General features: G+C 46.2%; 1 protein-coding gene across 4 annotated transcripts in view; it reads left to right on the forward strand.

Annotated features, from left to right (window-relative positions):
* zbtb20 (zinc finger and BTB domain containing 20) overlaps positions 1-12187 on the forward strand; it is a 72451-nt gene extending 60264 nt beyond the window's left edge. For all 4 annotated transcript variants that reach the window (XM_053485900.1, XM_053485901.1, XM_053485904.1 and 1 more), the window contains 2 exons: positions 3120-4561; positions 8428-12187. In XM_053485900.1, the coding sequence (XP_053341875.1) occupies positions 3145-4561; positions 8428-8993 (1983 nt within the window). In that variant the 5' untranslated portion in view covers positions 3120-3144 and the 3' untranslated portion in view covers positions 8994-12187. The remainder of the gene's footprint in view (positions 1-3119; positions 4562-8427) is intronic.
* Positions 12188-15321: the final 3134 nt, after the last annotated feature.

A 15321-nucleotide genomic window follows, 5' to 3' on the forward strand; every position in this document is an offset into this window, starting at 1 on the left:
GTGTTCCTTCAGGCCTGGCGAGCGGGAACTCTATTGTGGGCATTCTTTTATCTGAGTAAGGATTCAAGTATTGGGAAGTGGTGCCGATCAAACGTGTGTGTGTGTGTGTGTGTGTGTGTGTGTGTGTATGGCTTTATTCACCTGTACAGGCTTGTCCTTATAAGAGGAAGAGCTTGGGTGAATTTTTTTATTCACTTGTGGTGTATTTACACAGCGAGCTGAACAATAGCCGTCGTCACAGAGCCGCGCGGATTTGGGTTTAAGGGTCGAGTTTAGATTGAGGAGATTTGCTTTAAACATACACAACGTCTCTCTCTCTCACACACACATCCACAAGATATCACACATAAAAATCTAATTCACCTCACACTGAGTTCACGTGGCTTCCTGTATTCGGAGCTGCGAGGAATAAAATTACTCTCGGTAGTAAAAACACACTCACACACACACACACACACACACACACACGACTTCTTCAAGTACATCGTTAATCAGTCGTGTTTTTTATTAAATTTTTTTAAAATTCCCAATATCTCCTAGAAGTGTGAGCCAGGGGCTGCAACCTGGTCCTGCAGCTCGCTTTTATTTATTTATTTATTTTCCGCGATCCAACGAATCGGTTAATTAGCGCGGCGTCAGCGCAGGACAACACTTTGTGAAGTTTCATGAAGCGATCGTGACTAGCGAGGACTCCGGAGGTCCCTCCTCTGTAGGGGTTGCGAGGAGCGTCCGTAAAAGCCCACGCCACCGCTTTATTCACCGATAACGAGCGAGGTCTCGCAACTTAATAACGAGCAGATGGACTACACAACAACAACAACAAAAAGTAGAGGAATGAAAAAAAAGAAAAAAGGGTTTAGTCAAATTCCCCAGGCTGATTGGTGTTGTGTTTGCGAGCTGCTGTTGTGTAAGCGTACAGAACGCGCACACACACACACACACACACACATACGCGCGGCTACGAGCTACGAGATGGACGATGTGAAGTCAGGCTTTATGATTTTATTATTAAAGAGGAGCGCTTTTAGTTTTGGATTAAATGACAGACTGGTTCTTTGTACAGTTGCCGCGTCGAGGTCATACACACACACACACACACACATATTCATACATATGGATCTTGTGATAAATTTTTTGGATTATTGATTATAACAGCACAATTTATTTTTTTCTAGTTATATTTAATATTTCAAAACGAACTCCTGTAGCTATAAACACCAGGTCCTTCACCAGCCGCGCTTTTATCCCTCTTTCTCTCTCTCTCTCTCTCTCTCTCTATCAGAGTGTAATCACGTTACAAAAGAGGCATAAACTCCCCCTCTCACACTGGAGACTCCTTCCATGAATGTTTAATAAATAAAAGCCACACACACATCTACACGTTATATATATTTTTGCTTCTCGCTTTTCAATACACTTTGTCCGTCTGCTAACGAGCCTCCGCGTCCCGTCGTTAATCAGAGAAGGTTTTGGGCCGAGCTGCGAGTTACGGACACACCGCCGTCTTAACTCCTTCATCAGAGTCTCGGCCCTGGTAGGGCCGCCCGCGTTCAGGGGACCGGACAGGTGGGAGTCGGATCAGGACTCCTAGCGAGGACGCTGTAACACCTGGACGGTGTGGGACAGCCGGACTTCAGTTCCTCAATCAGCGTCTGACTGTAACGAGCGCTGTCGACTGGTGGACCTTTTTCAGTGATGAATCCGTGTCTCATCATCAGTAACGATTCCCTTTAAGAATCCAGATGTTCTGTTAATTTAATGATCATGATAATCATATATATATATATCGATTCTTTCCGTTTGTGTAGTGTATAAGATGAAGCGACACCTTTCTCATGTGTATCTCAGAAAAGAAAATGTGTTTTTTTCTGTTTTAATTGAGAAACTAAATGAGACGAGATGTAACTCTGAGATAACGGGGGTCAAGGTGGAACGTTAGGTTATTATTTCTCTCATAGAGCTGAACTGGGTTTTTTTTTTTTTCTTTTTTAAATAAATCATTTATTTCGCTTTCAGATTTCCTCTCTCGCCTGAGAACTGAGAAGGAGCTTTTGTGTGTCCGTGTCTCTGCAGCCTCTCTCAGCATCGTGCTTTATATCACTGTCACGCTGGAGACGTGCACGATATCGAAGAACAGATCAGACTTTAGGAGTTACAGAGCCGTCCCGAGCGAGCCAGACACACACACACACACACACACAGGGTTAAAGACGAGCAGATTTTAGATTCCGATCGGACACTGCGGGTTTTGTTTTTTTGTTGTTGTTGTTTTTTTGCCTGTAAGCACCTGTAAGTGCGCTTAACATACAAATGAAAACGAGTCTGCGGTTTTTGTTGTGCCATGTGTTTTTTATCTTTTTTTTTTTTTTAATCCAGCACATTGCAAGAAAAGCCAAAAAAAATGCTGAGGCCACAAACTGTACCGTACAACTTATAATGCTTCGTCGAAATTTAGTTTGGAAAAGAAGAAAAAAAACAGACATAGCAGTCCTCATCACTTTTTCAGACATGTGCAGTTTTTTTTTTCCTCGAGAATAAAAGACGACTACATCCACCTCCTCGTCCCGGTGCGTGTTTAGCGTCTCCCGGATGTCCTCGAATGTACGGGGTCGGTGAGGGTGAGGGTGAGGGTGGGGAAGTTTTTTTTTTTTTTTTTTTTTTTTATCCAGCTGGTTTAAATCGCAGCTGGTTTATTTTTGGTTTAAATTCATGTTCGATGCAGAATGGAAACACATGTCTCTGCCATAAATTCAAACTCCATACTCATTCACGAGCAGCTCACCAGCACCCCCTGTCTGCAGAACCGCTCCACGGCAAGCCAGGGTAGGACAAGTCTAAATGTTTTAAGCCTTTAGTCATTATTTATTTACGATGCTGAGCACGACAGGGGAGCAGCAGCTAGTCGAGAACAGGGTGTTGTTTCTTTTCTTTTTGGGATGCGGAAATATTAATATTATTATTATTATTGTTATTATTATTATTGAAGTCACAAGTGCATTGCCGTCTGTTGTTCTGTACAGTGTAGAGGGGCGCCAATACATTATACCGAGCTGCTCTTTTTCATGCCTGTGCTCATGTGCGTCTTTCTCTTTCTGTGTGTGTGTGTGTTTGCCTTCAAGGTTGCCGCCATCAGCCGCAAAGGGGATGACTGAGCGCGTCCACAACATCAACCTACACAACTTCAGCAGCTCGGTACTGGAGACCCTGAACGAGCAGCGCAACCGTGGGCACTTCTGCGACGTGACGGTGCGCATCCACGGCAGCATGCTGCGTGCCCACCGCTGCGTGCTCGCCGCTGCCAGCCCCTTCTTCCAGGACAAGCTGCTGCTGGGCTACAGCGACATCGAGGTGCCGGCGGTGGTCTCCGTGCAGTCGGTGCAGAAGCTCATCGACTTCATGTACAGCGGCGCGCTGCGCGTGGCCCACTCGGAGGCGCTGCAGATACTCACGGCCGCCAGCATCCTGCAGATTAAGACCGTCATCGATGAGTGCACGCGCATCGTCTCGCACGCCTCGGGCCCGGACACGCCACGCGGCACGCCCGACTCGGGAACCTCGGGCCCCGGGAGCGACGTCGAGCAAGGCCTCGAGCGCGCCTACTCGTCCGTCTACCCCGGACTGGAGCTGCAGAACGGCTCGCGGAGCGATCGCCAGCACTACACCAGCGTTTCCATCCCCGGCGGCTTCGACCCCCTGCAGCAGAAAGACGGCGTGCAGGACCCGGCGCTGTGGGTGAGCCGGCTGCACGAGCGCCAGCAGCAGGCCGAGCGCTTCCTGGGTTCGACGGAGACCACGCACTGCCGCAAGCAGCCACGCCCGGTCCGGCTGCACACGGCCGAAAACGACGTACGCATCAAGCAGGAGAGGACGACCGAAGAGACGTACGGCTGCTACGGATTGGACGTGGAGGATGCGAACGGGGAACCCAAAGGAGAGAGCTTCGACTCGGGCGTCAGCTCTTCTGTCGGCACAGAGAACGACCCGTCGGAGCAGCACTTCATGCCCGGGTTCGGGCGCGAGGGCGAGGCCGAGGTCGGCACGCCGGTGCACATCGACGTCACCGACTCGTCCCCGGAGCAGAGCCAGGAGATGGGCGAAGACAACAACAGCGCGGATGGGAGGGACATCGTGATGGACCAGGCGCCACTTTCCAACCCCGTCATGCCCAGTTCGGTGCCCGGCGGGCAGCTTTACATCCGCCCGTGCGACACCATCGCCGCCAACCTGCGCATGCCGCTGACGCTAACCAGCGGCACCAACTCGTACCTGCCCACGCTGTTCGCCCCGCAGCCCACAGCCAAGGAGAACAAGCCGTTCCTGTTCAGCCTGCCGCAGACCGTCAGCTCCCAGCAGCCCCAGTTCGTGGCCGTGCCTCCCCACAGCATGACGCCTTTCCCCAGCGGCCTGAGCGGAGTGCCAACCGCCGGCGCACAGCAGCAGCAGCAGCCCGCCGCCACCGGAGTGGTGCAGCAGGGCGAGAAGAAACCGTACGCCTGCACCCTGTGCTGCAAAACCTTCACTGCCAAACAGAACTACGTCAAACACATGTTCGTGCACACAGGTAAGGCCTGCCCACTTATCCTCACTACTAAACGTATGCATTTCATTCATGCCCCGGTTCCCTCCGTTACATCCCGTTTCTTTTAACAGAAGACACCAGAACTTGATCTTTTGCAGAATTTGGGAGTAAAGATGGTGTACGGTTAGAGAAGTTTAGACCTGACAGTTTGTTGGAGTTTATTGCTTGTTAAGAGTGGACTCGAGGACAGTTCAGATAGTGACACACACAGACGCTTGCACACACGCGCGCGCATGCGAGGCGTCACTCGTCAGCGATAAGCCGCTACATTACAGACGAGGCGATCCGCTCATCACGCGGTGTGTGTTTTGGATCTCAGGAGAGACGAGCGTTTCTGTGGGACAGCTCCGTCCTCACCCTCCAAATTAGGCTTTGAGCAAACTCATTACACAAAAACAGAACGCAATTAAAAAATGCTAAAACGCAGCCGTCTTTCTTTCCTCCCCCCGTTCAGACGCCGGCACGTCGAGGTGACAGCGCTTTGGGCTGGAAGCGCGTACGCCGGGCTTCATTAGAGCCGCGCGCACTCCGTACAGATGGTAATCGCTGACAGATCTGTGGGGCTTTTCCTGCGACGTGAAGGCTGTCGCGACGTTCCTTGTTTGCATACGCAAAGGAATTCTAGGCGAATTCGGGAGGGGGGAGGGGGGTGTAGGGGGGGGGACACGCCAAGAACGGAACATTTACTATTAAAATACCAGCGATTTAAATTCGGTAATTGAGTGTCTCATTTGAATCTGGAATGGACGGGCAAGTCTGAGCCACAAACCCAGAATGCTTTTCGTTATATTTATTATCATTTAAACCATATAACTCTAAAATCCTGATTGGCTCCTGTTTAATTACAGACTACATGAATTCATAAACTCTGGCAGATTCTCAGACATTTACTCGACACTATTCTGGAAAAAGCCGGAAACCTCGGAGTCATGTTTGTAAACACGAATCGGACGTAGATTCCTGAGCACTTTCACATTTAGCCACGCCCACAAAGCACCCCAGAAGGCACACTTCGCTACTTTAGTGCGGCTCATCAGCTACCTCGCTACCAAGCAAAAAAAAACGGTATCCATTTAAAATGACCAAATAAACACACGATTTAAACTCGACGGTATAACGCGTAAATAAACCCGACAGTTTGAATCTGAGCCGCGTTAGCTGGCTAGCGTGTTTTTCTTCCTCTCACTGGATGTTTCCAGCGTATTAATATTTAAGAATCTGTCGATAATAATATATATTATAAATAAGAAAAGGCAACTAAAGCTAGGGTATGTTTAAAACATTGAGAGATTTCTGGACAGTTTGTTCACCGCGGGCTTTTTAATTACAGGAGTGGAGACGCCAAACCGAACGACAGTTTTCAATCACGTGGTTTAGCCGCTAACGTTAGACATGTTGCGAGAGCTGCGAGAGTGAAGGTAGCTGTAGCGAGAGCACGCACACTTGTTGCAAAAACATGCCGCTGTGAGGTTTTTTAAGAGGTAAGACCGTGCACATTGTGGTGTGTGTGTGAGAGAGCGGAGCAGTTTCCGAACGCTAGCTAGCCACTGAATGCTGCGAGTGTTTAGCAGTCAAACATCACATTGTGTGTGTTACTGCGTTAGCGCCAACAGACCATCAAAATGTTTCTGTAATATCCGAATTTTTCCTGTTTTTCGCTGATTGTGAGGACATTTAGACAGTGCCAAGGCGAACGCGCGCACACACACACACACACACACGCAGTGCGGCTCATCAGATAGGGAATGGTCCGTGGCAGCGCGAGCCGCAGAAGCTCACCGATGTCTCTGGAGTCACACCGGGTCAGCTCCTTTACACCACCACGCTCTTAATTAAACTCTATTTAGGGACAAAAACACAAGAATTAACACTTCTCGGCGCTCCATTATCCGTAATTAATAGTCATTAAGGCGTCGGCGGATCACACACCTTCTCGTCGCGGCGGATAAATATGATTAGCAGACACGACTGAGTTTGTGCCAGAGAACTTCAAAACCCTCCCTGAAGCCTGCCAAGAAAACTTCAGACAAACCCGGCGAAGACGAGCGCCATTACTTACGCCGCCGCGCACACCCCGAGCCCGAACGCACGCCAGGATTTACACCAACCTCCAGAACTCGTAAAATACGTCGTCTCTTAAATACGCCTGATAAACCGCGCGTCTCTTCCAGGAGCGACTCGCTCGCCCAAACCCTCCACGGGGTTACTGCGACCATCTTGTACATCACGCCCGAAACGTGCGAAACCCGCACGGAAGTAATGGCGCCCTGTAACGCAGTAGCCGAGTTGCGCTACTTAAAAGATAAATACCGCCGTCATTCATACTCGCAGGGAAAACCCCAGACCTCAGACACGGCGGAAAAAAATGAAAGCGGAACGGAAGTCGGAGCGTCGTTTCACGATAAGATCATCGTGACTGACAGATAAAGACAGTAAATCTATTTTATTCGTTCTTCATTAATCATCTGGAAAAACAGGTTCGAGAGGCCAAAGTCTTTTATAAAGCTTTCCCAGGAAAATCGACTTTGCGTTAGCGTGCGTCATTCATTCACCTTTCGGTCTGGTTTTTGATGTTTTCCGTTCACTAAGAGTTTCGGCTTTTTTTTTCAGAGGGTTTTTTTTTTTTTTTTGCATAAAAGCAACGCGAATGCACTTTTGTCATTTACAGAGTCATCAGTCAGAACCTTTTGTAACTCAGATGTTCAGCTCAGTAAAATCATACATGCACAGCTTTACTAAAGATTTAAGACAACGTTGACTGATCTTGTTCGCTGTTGAACTAAAGCACTTTAAACTCCAAAGTTAGAGACGGGAATCACCAGGGATCACACGGTACCAAATGATCACGATATCTGCGTACATACATACCGGTGTCCTGTTAGTGTCACCATTTTATAAACATGAACAAATTGTTTAGATAGCACCACCTGTAGGTTTATAGTGGAACTGCGAGGTTTTCCCACTTCAAACGCAAACAAATGTAAAAAAATATATATATATTTATAGAAAAAAATATTAAACTTGTCGGTGTCATGACACAAAAGAATGGTGATACATCGCTGAATCGTTTTCTCTAATAAAAGTGTCAGTAATGAACCGGTGTTGGTGAGTTGGTGTTGCTGATCGACTCGCCAGCGTCTCGGGTTTTTCGGTCACGCAGCACTAAAGTGAAAGCGACTCTCCCCCGTGTCCGGCCTTGGAATGTTATTTGGGTCTTATATAACACTTTATCAGACTTTGACCTCGGACTCGTCATCGTGAACGAATGAGGTGTGTGTGTGTGTGTGTGTGTGGGGTGATATGAGATCAGAGTAACGGTGAAAGCCCGTGATTGGGCGGACGCTAATCAAACGTTAGCACGGTGCGGAAACGAATTACAAGACGCATGCGGTTTAACAGAAGAACAGAGCTTTTTACTCCTGATGGTGTTGAGTCAGGTATCATTACTGTACTGTTAATGAGACATCCGTAAGAATAACATCTACTCGCACTGAAACATCGCTATTAACCAACTGCGTCACAGCAGGAGGGACGCCGTCACCTGTGCATGCGTTTCCTCGGCGCTTGCTCCTTTGGCCACGCCCACCTGCACCAGCATCTGCTCAAACAGCTGTTCTTCTTGAAGCTTCACAGCCTTAATGATGAAGCAAAGAGAAGTTCTTTATCCCTCCTCTTAAACAGACCTTTCCTGAAAAAAATGTGTGATGATCTAGGAACAGCGATGTCACTTCCTGTGCTCATGAATATTAGTTAGCATCGCGGACCTCGTATTGTTAGCGTATTGTTATTGTGTGGCGTGTTTTATTTCGTGCTTGTAACGATCGCTGCGTCTTTGTGTCCCCGCGCAGGTGAAAAGCCGCACCAGTGCAGCATCTGCTGGCGCTCGTTCTCCCTGAAGGATTACCTGATCAAGCACATGGTGACCCACACGGGCGTGCGCGCCTACCAGTGCAGCATCTGCAACAAGCGCTTCACGCAGAAGAGCTCGCTCAACGTGCACATGCGCCTGCACCGCGGCGAGAAGTCCTACGAGTGCTACATCTGCAAGAAGAAGTTCTCCCACAAGACCCTGCTGGAGAGGCACATGGCGCTGCACAGCACCGCCACCGGGGTCACCGCCGTCACCGGGGTCGTCACCGGGGTCGTCACCGGGGTCTCCGGCGCCAACCCGCCAGGCCCCGCGTCCATCCCGGTGCAGATGGCCGTCCCCGAACCCGGTCCCGGAGTTGTGGCTCTGGCCATGCCGGTGGGAGGAGGCGGAGCCGGGGGAGGCGTCAGCGGAACCGGAGTGGGCGTGGCCTCCGAGGCGAGCTGCCAGGAAGCGACGACCTACATGTGCTCGGTGTGCCCGGTGAAGTTCGACCAAATCGAGCACTTCAACGACCACATGCGCAAGCACGTCTCCGACGGATAAGTACGGAAAAAAAATCAAAATATATATCGTCAAAAGTTTTTAAAAACTTTTTAAACAACAACAACAAAAAAAAAGAATGAAAAGAAAAATAATGGCACTAGAATTTTTTTTTTTTTTTTTTGGTTGGTTGGTTGGTTCGTTTGTTTGTTCGTTTGTTTGTTTGTTTTTCCCTAAAAATTTGGGGCATGAAGAGTAATGAGTATAGACACTGGCACATTGAGTTGAGTTTTCCCAGAAAACAAAAATTGTTTTTTTTTTCTTTTTTTTTTTTGGTCGTTTTTTGTCGTTATTCTTAAAGAATTAAAAAACCATAGATGGTGGCCTTAAGGCTGTGTAGTTGGAGAATGATCCACTGGCTGGATCCAAACTACTGGCCTCTAAATGTATGATTTCCTTACTGATTTATGTGTTGAACACTACCGAAAGGCCTGCGAAAGATACACACACCACACACACACATGTATATATGCGCATATATATATATAAACATATATATACATATATATACACACACACACACACACACACAGACTACTTATACACTTACATACCGTAGAGTGAGTCGTATCGTATCGTACCGTATGCGTGTGTGCGTACTTACATACGTGGCCGTGTGTGCGTGCGTGCGTGCGTGTGTGTGTGTGTGTGTGTGTGCGCGCGTGTGCAAAACCGTGAAATTTCTAAGCGTTTTCCCATGTAGACCGTACTGGATGCCGCCGCCGGCGTCCTGATTACTGTGGTAAACCTTTAAGAAAAAACAAAAAACAAGAAAAAAAACCAACAAGAAGAAGCGGATTATCAGACTTTAGATTGGACGAGGAAGTGAAGACGGTCACACGTTTGCCTTCTTTAGATCAGATCCGATTCCACACCGGATTTATTTATTAAAAAATCGATTCAGCTTCACGCTACCCAGGTCCGCGCGCGTCATCGTGAGGAAAAGAACCTTAAACACACTTTACGGTGATTCTATTTTGTTTCTCACTTTTTTATTCGTATTTATACACACACACCCCACACACACACACACACACACACACACACACACATAACCCTTCCCTCAACCTCTCTCCCTCTCCTTCTAACCCCGCCTCTTTCCCATGATTCCCTGTAGACGTCTGGAGTCGAGTTTACAGCGCGAGGGGTTCGGGCTTTAAATTTTCTTCGTCAGTATTTGAGCTTTGACAATTCACTTTTTTGCGAACACTGCCACTGGAAAAAAATAATAAAAAAGACTGTTATTTGATCTCTTCCTAAAAGTGACGAAAAAATAAAACCGGATACGAAAGAAAAGAAGCCCAGGAACAACACAGGGTTCTTTTTTTCTTTCTTTTTTTTTTCTTCTCTCTTTTTAATGAATTTATTATTATTATTATTATTATAATTTTTTAAAAAATTCACAATTTGTATCTTTCCCATCGTTCCACGATTGATAAAAACAAACGAACGGAAATGTAAAGGCTGGCGTGGCGCGGCGTTAGCGGCTGCTCCGCACACACACACACACTCCGGCGTTCAGACTGTTACACCCCGACGCGGTGTGCTGAAGCTGTTCTCACTATTCGCACTACTCCACCAGCTGCCGACGCCGAGCCGCTCAGCGACCCGGACACAAATAACCCAAAATCCCAAAATAAAGAAACGTTTAAAAAAAAAAAAAAAAAAGGAAAAGGAGTTTCAAAGGAAAAACATTTTCTTTTTTAAAAAAAAGACGAAGCTGCTTCCTGTTAGCGACGACGTCCGCCGTGACTCAGCTCTTTGGCCCGGGTGGGGCGCCTGAAGTGCACTACTCCTGATCCCTAAGCCCCATCTAGTGGCTCAAACGGCCCCGGCGTGAGATTTATCGTTTCTTTTTTTTCCATTTATTTTTTCTTTTTTTCTTTTTTTTCGGCCAACAGGAAGCACAAACAGTCCGAAAGGAGGGAAAAAAGAAAGAGGGAGGGAGAGAGAGAGAGGGCTAGTCGGGGAAAACAAAACAAAAACAACAAAACACACACACACATACACACACACCCTGTTCACTATCTTCTAGTGCACTTACTCTTTTAAGGGAAAAAAAAAAAAGAAAAAGCATTTTCTAAAACATTTTTGACTCATGAAATCCCATGATGCACTGCAGCAGGATAGAGTTTACCCATAATGCATCATGCATTGTTTTGTAGGGGAACCAAAACGAAAAAAAAAAAATTATAATCAGATCCTTTTCATTTGTTCGTTCAGTTTTTTTTTTGTTTTTTTCGATCCATTTCTGACTGAAGTGCACTACTTCTGATCCCTAAGCCCTACACGTCTAGTGGCTCAAACGCACCCCGGCTCTCTGGACTGAAAGAATGAAATGGTGTGACAGGCACGTTCAGAGCTCAGATCATCACCGTAGTAACATTCACTCCTGACCTGAAGTGCACTACTTTTCATCCCTACAGCCTATTGAGTGAAAAAACTAGGAAGAGTAAACCAGAGAGAGAGAGAGAGAGAGGGGGGTGTCCGAATCTTCCCACAATGCACTGCTGCGAGGTGTTAGAACACAAACCTGCATTCCTGGTTCCTGATTCCGATGCACTCCTGTTCATCACTAAACCCTAAAACATCTAGTGGCCTTAAAGCAGATTCTACAGAGTTTCTCAAAAACCCCTCACACCCTGTGTGTGTCCATTATAAACATCAATCATCGTGCACTCGTAAAAATTCCCACGTCAGCGTCAAACCTGGCTGGTGCTCATTACCCATAATGCACTGGGGTATTCGTAAAAGACTGAAAAAACGAAACACTTCTTCCTCCCTAAAGCTCTCCGAGGGGTTTAGGACGCCCCTCGTCCTAGACCCCTCAACCGTCCTGCGCGCTATTTAACTTCCCACGATGCACTGCAGCAGGTGTGAGTACCCACAATGCACCCTGATCTTTTATTATTATTATTATTATTGTTATTTGAAAGACTGAAACAATCAAGTGCCCTACGTAGTGACACTGAAAGAATAAAAGACACGGACACACACACACACTGTCCTCGGTCTAGTGCACTACTCTCAGAACCCTGAACCCCGTCTATCTAGAGAGGGGGGGTGGGGCGGGGGCGTGTCCAGAGTCTCGCCCCGTTCACTACAGCGTGCGCCCAACATTTCCCGTGTCCCATAATGCATTGCAGAAGGTTGCCAGTTTGAGTCACTAGATCAACGTGTTGTTTGTGTGTGTGTGTGTGTGTGTGTGTGTGAGACGATGGTTTCAGCGCCACCTTCCGCTCTGTCCTCGCCTGCACGCTACTTTTTTTTTTCTTTTTCTTTTTTTACGTCATGAAATAAAAAGCAATCGTAATAAGAGAGAAATTTCATTTGAGATATAATTTGTTTATTAAAAAACAACAACAACAACAACAACAATGAGAGCACACTTCTAAGCACCTGTGCTTCACATGGAATCGTTTCACTGTGTGTGTGTGTGTGTGTGTGTGTGTGTGTTTCTGCTTGATCGGTTTTAAAGAAAATTATTTCTCTTTTTGTTTGTTTGTTTGTTTGTTTGTTTGTTTTTGTTTGAGAAAAAGGACTGCATCGTGTGTTTTTTGTTTTTCTCACGTCTTCGTTTTTGCACTGCAGAAACCGATAAGTGCACTACTGTTACCGCTGAGAGAGAGAGAGAGAGAGAAAGTGTTTTGTGTTCATGTAGAGCTTTGTTTCTTTCTCTTTTCCCTTCTTTCTTTCTTTTATTCTTTTTTTTTTACACGTGATGATGATGATGATGATGATGATTAAATGTTTCCGTTTTCGTTATTAGCGCTCGCTCGCTCGTGTTGACTTTCGTGCTGTTTATTTTTTGCCGGTTGTGTTTTTGTTTGTTTCTTCTTCCTATTTAAATCCGAACCATTCGTGTGTGTGTGTGTGTGTGTGTGTGTGTGTGTGTGAGTGTGTGAGTGATTTCGTTTTAAAATCTCTCTGCATCGCCCACCAGCAGTCTCGTACTCTCTCTCTCTCTCTCTTGCACACACACACACACACACACACACACAAAAACAATATCAGATAAACAAGACAAGTGTATCATGTGTGTGTGTGTGTGTGTGTGTGTGTGTGTGTGAGAGAGAACATGAGTTGTGTCATAGAATTCGTTTTCTATAAAAAGCCGATCGTGTTGTTGTTGTGCAGCTTTTTATTGTGTTGTGTGTGTTGTGTGTGTGTGTGTGTGTGTGTGTGTGAGAGAGAGCGAGAGATGCCTGAACTGCAGGGCTTCCTTTGCAATGTGCAGTGCAGGTACTGCATGCGTGTGTGTGTGTGTGTGTGTGTGTGTGTGTGTGTGTAGCGTATCCCCCAGCACAGTTTCACAACTTCACAAGAACAATCACAGCAAATTAAATAAATAACACACACCCCCAGAGCGTGGCGCAGCGTCAGGCCTCGGACCACTCCGACACACACACACACTCAAACTCATACACACTCACACACACACACACACACACACAGGCAGGAGATGATGCGCTTTGTTCTCGGTCTGCGAGAGCCGCTCAGGCATGTGCTGATGTTTTATTCTAATGTCATCATCATACAGTATTAATGGGTTTGAAGTCACAGCGCTGTGTGTGTGTGTGTGTGTGTGTGTGCACGCGCTTCAGGATGCTCAGATTGATGTCACTTCCTGTTGCACTGAGATTGCATCAGACCCGAGCGCAGCGTGCTTTAACCAGACACATCGAGCGCGGGGGAGGAGGAGGTGTGTGTGTGTGTGTGTGTGTGTGTGTGTGGTGAGGGGGGGGGGGGACGTCGCCCTCCACTTACACCCGTTTATTCAGCTCCTTGGCTCCGCCCCCCCCCCCCCCCCCCCCCCCCTTCCTATCAGCTCTGTTAAAGGAGTGAAGCTCTGATGTGAGATTACAGGACATGAGACAGAGACGCAGAAGGGGAAAGGACATCAGACGTGTTTGTCCCGCCCCACGTCCCCCTCAGCTACCAGAGCTAACGGACACGAAGGGGGCGGAGCCGTAGAACAAACCCGTAATTCCGTCGTCACACCTGGAGCTGCTGCTTCTGTGGCAAGAAATGACGCGTTTCATCCGATTTCAAAAATAAAGATTCGTGTCTCACACACACACACACACACACACACACACTGCCGCGAGACCATCAGAAGCAAAAATTAAGCCAAGTTTAAAACAAAACCTTCACGCTGTGGGTGAGACAAACATGGACGTGACATTAGGAAAAAATATTAGAACAAGAAAGTTGTAAAAAAAATTGCGAAATTATAGTATTGATAAAATTTTAACAAGATTTTTTACAAAAGTCATCAAATACTGAGCTAAAATTAAACAAAACAATAAGTAAATTACTATTGTTATTATTTTAAAGGTCAAATCCAGCAAAATTTAATTAACACTTTAGAAAAATTGTATTTTTATCTGCAAATATTACACTAAAATTAAACAAATATAATAAAGCTAAAATTAGGCAAAATACTACAGAATTTTGGGCATTTAAGCAAATATCAAGCTAAAATTGTAAAAAAAAAAAAAAAAATTTAATAATTCCACCCAACAATTATGGCAAGATTTTTTTTTTTTATTTAAGCAAATATTAAAATAAAATTTAATTTTATCCTAATTTATTATTTTTTAGATTTATTCACCCGCAGCCAATATTTGAATTCAGTTTTATTGAAGGTGAAATCCAGCAAAAATAGTTAAAACATTTTTATTTTTGTAAGAAAATATTCAAATATTAGGATAAAAGACTAAAATAAGCAAAATAAAATCCAGCTATAAAATTAGGCAAAATTTAAGCAAATATAAAGCTAAAATTGTAATTTATCCCAAAAAAAATGTTTCACCCAAAAAATTTTTTGGGGACAGAATTTTTATTCAACTTTTTATTCCCAAAACACAAAGTTTTTTCTCTTTTGGCTTTTTTGCTGTTAATTGTGTAAATGTTGACAGCAGCGGCGGTGTGTGTGGTCACTTGATCAGTAAAGGTTAATGTTGCGACTCAAACAGAAACACACACACACACACACACACACGGTCGTGACGTTCTCAGACCCGCTGCAGGTTAGATCTCCTCACCATGGAGTTAAACCAGTTCGATCCGTTACTAATCCTGTGACGCCATGACCTGCGCTGTGTGTGTGTGTGTGTGTGTGTGTGTGTGTGTGTGATGACGTCGGGGTCATGGTATAGAGCCGATCATCAGCACATGCCCGGGTGTGTGAGCGTGTTCTCGCCTCTCTGAGCGCGCCAGACTCACAGGGACACTACCGCGGCTAATCACTCCTGCCTGCACACACACTCGCTCACTCACACTCGCTCACACACTCTCACCCGCTCGAGCCAATCAGAAGCCTGGATCA

This window comes from Clarias gariepinus, chromosome 24 (genome assembly GCF_024256425.1).
Source record: "Clarias gariepinus isolate MV-2021 ecotype Netherlands chromosome 24, CGAR_prim_01v2, whole genome shotgun sequence".
In the NCBI taxonomy this organism is placed as follows: domain Eukaryota; kingdom Metazoa; phylum Chordata; class Actinopteri; order Siluriformes; family Clariidae; genus Clarias; species Clarias gariepinus.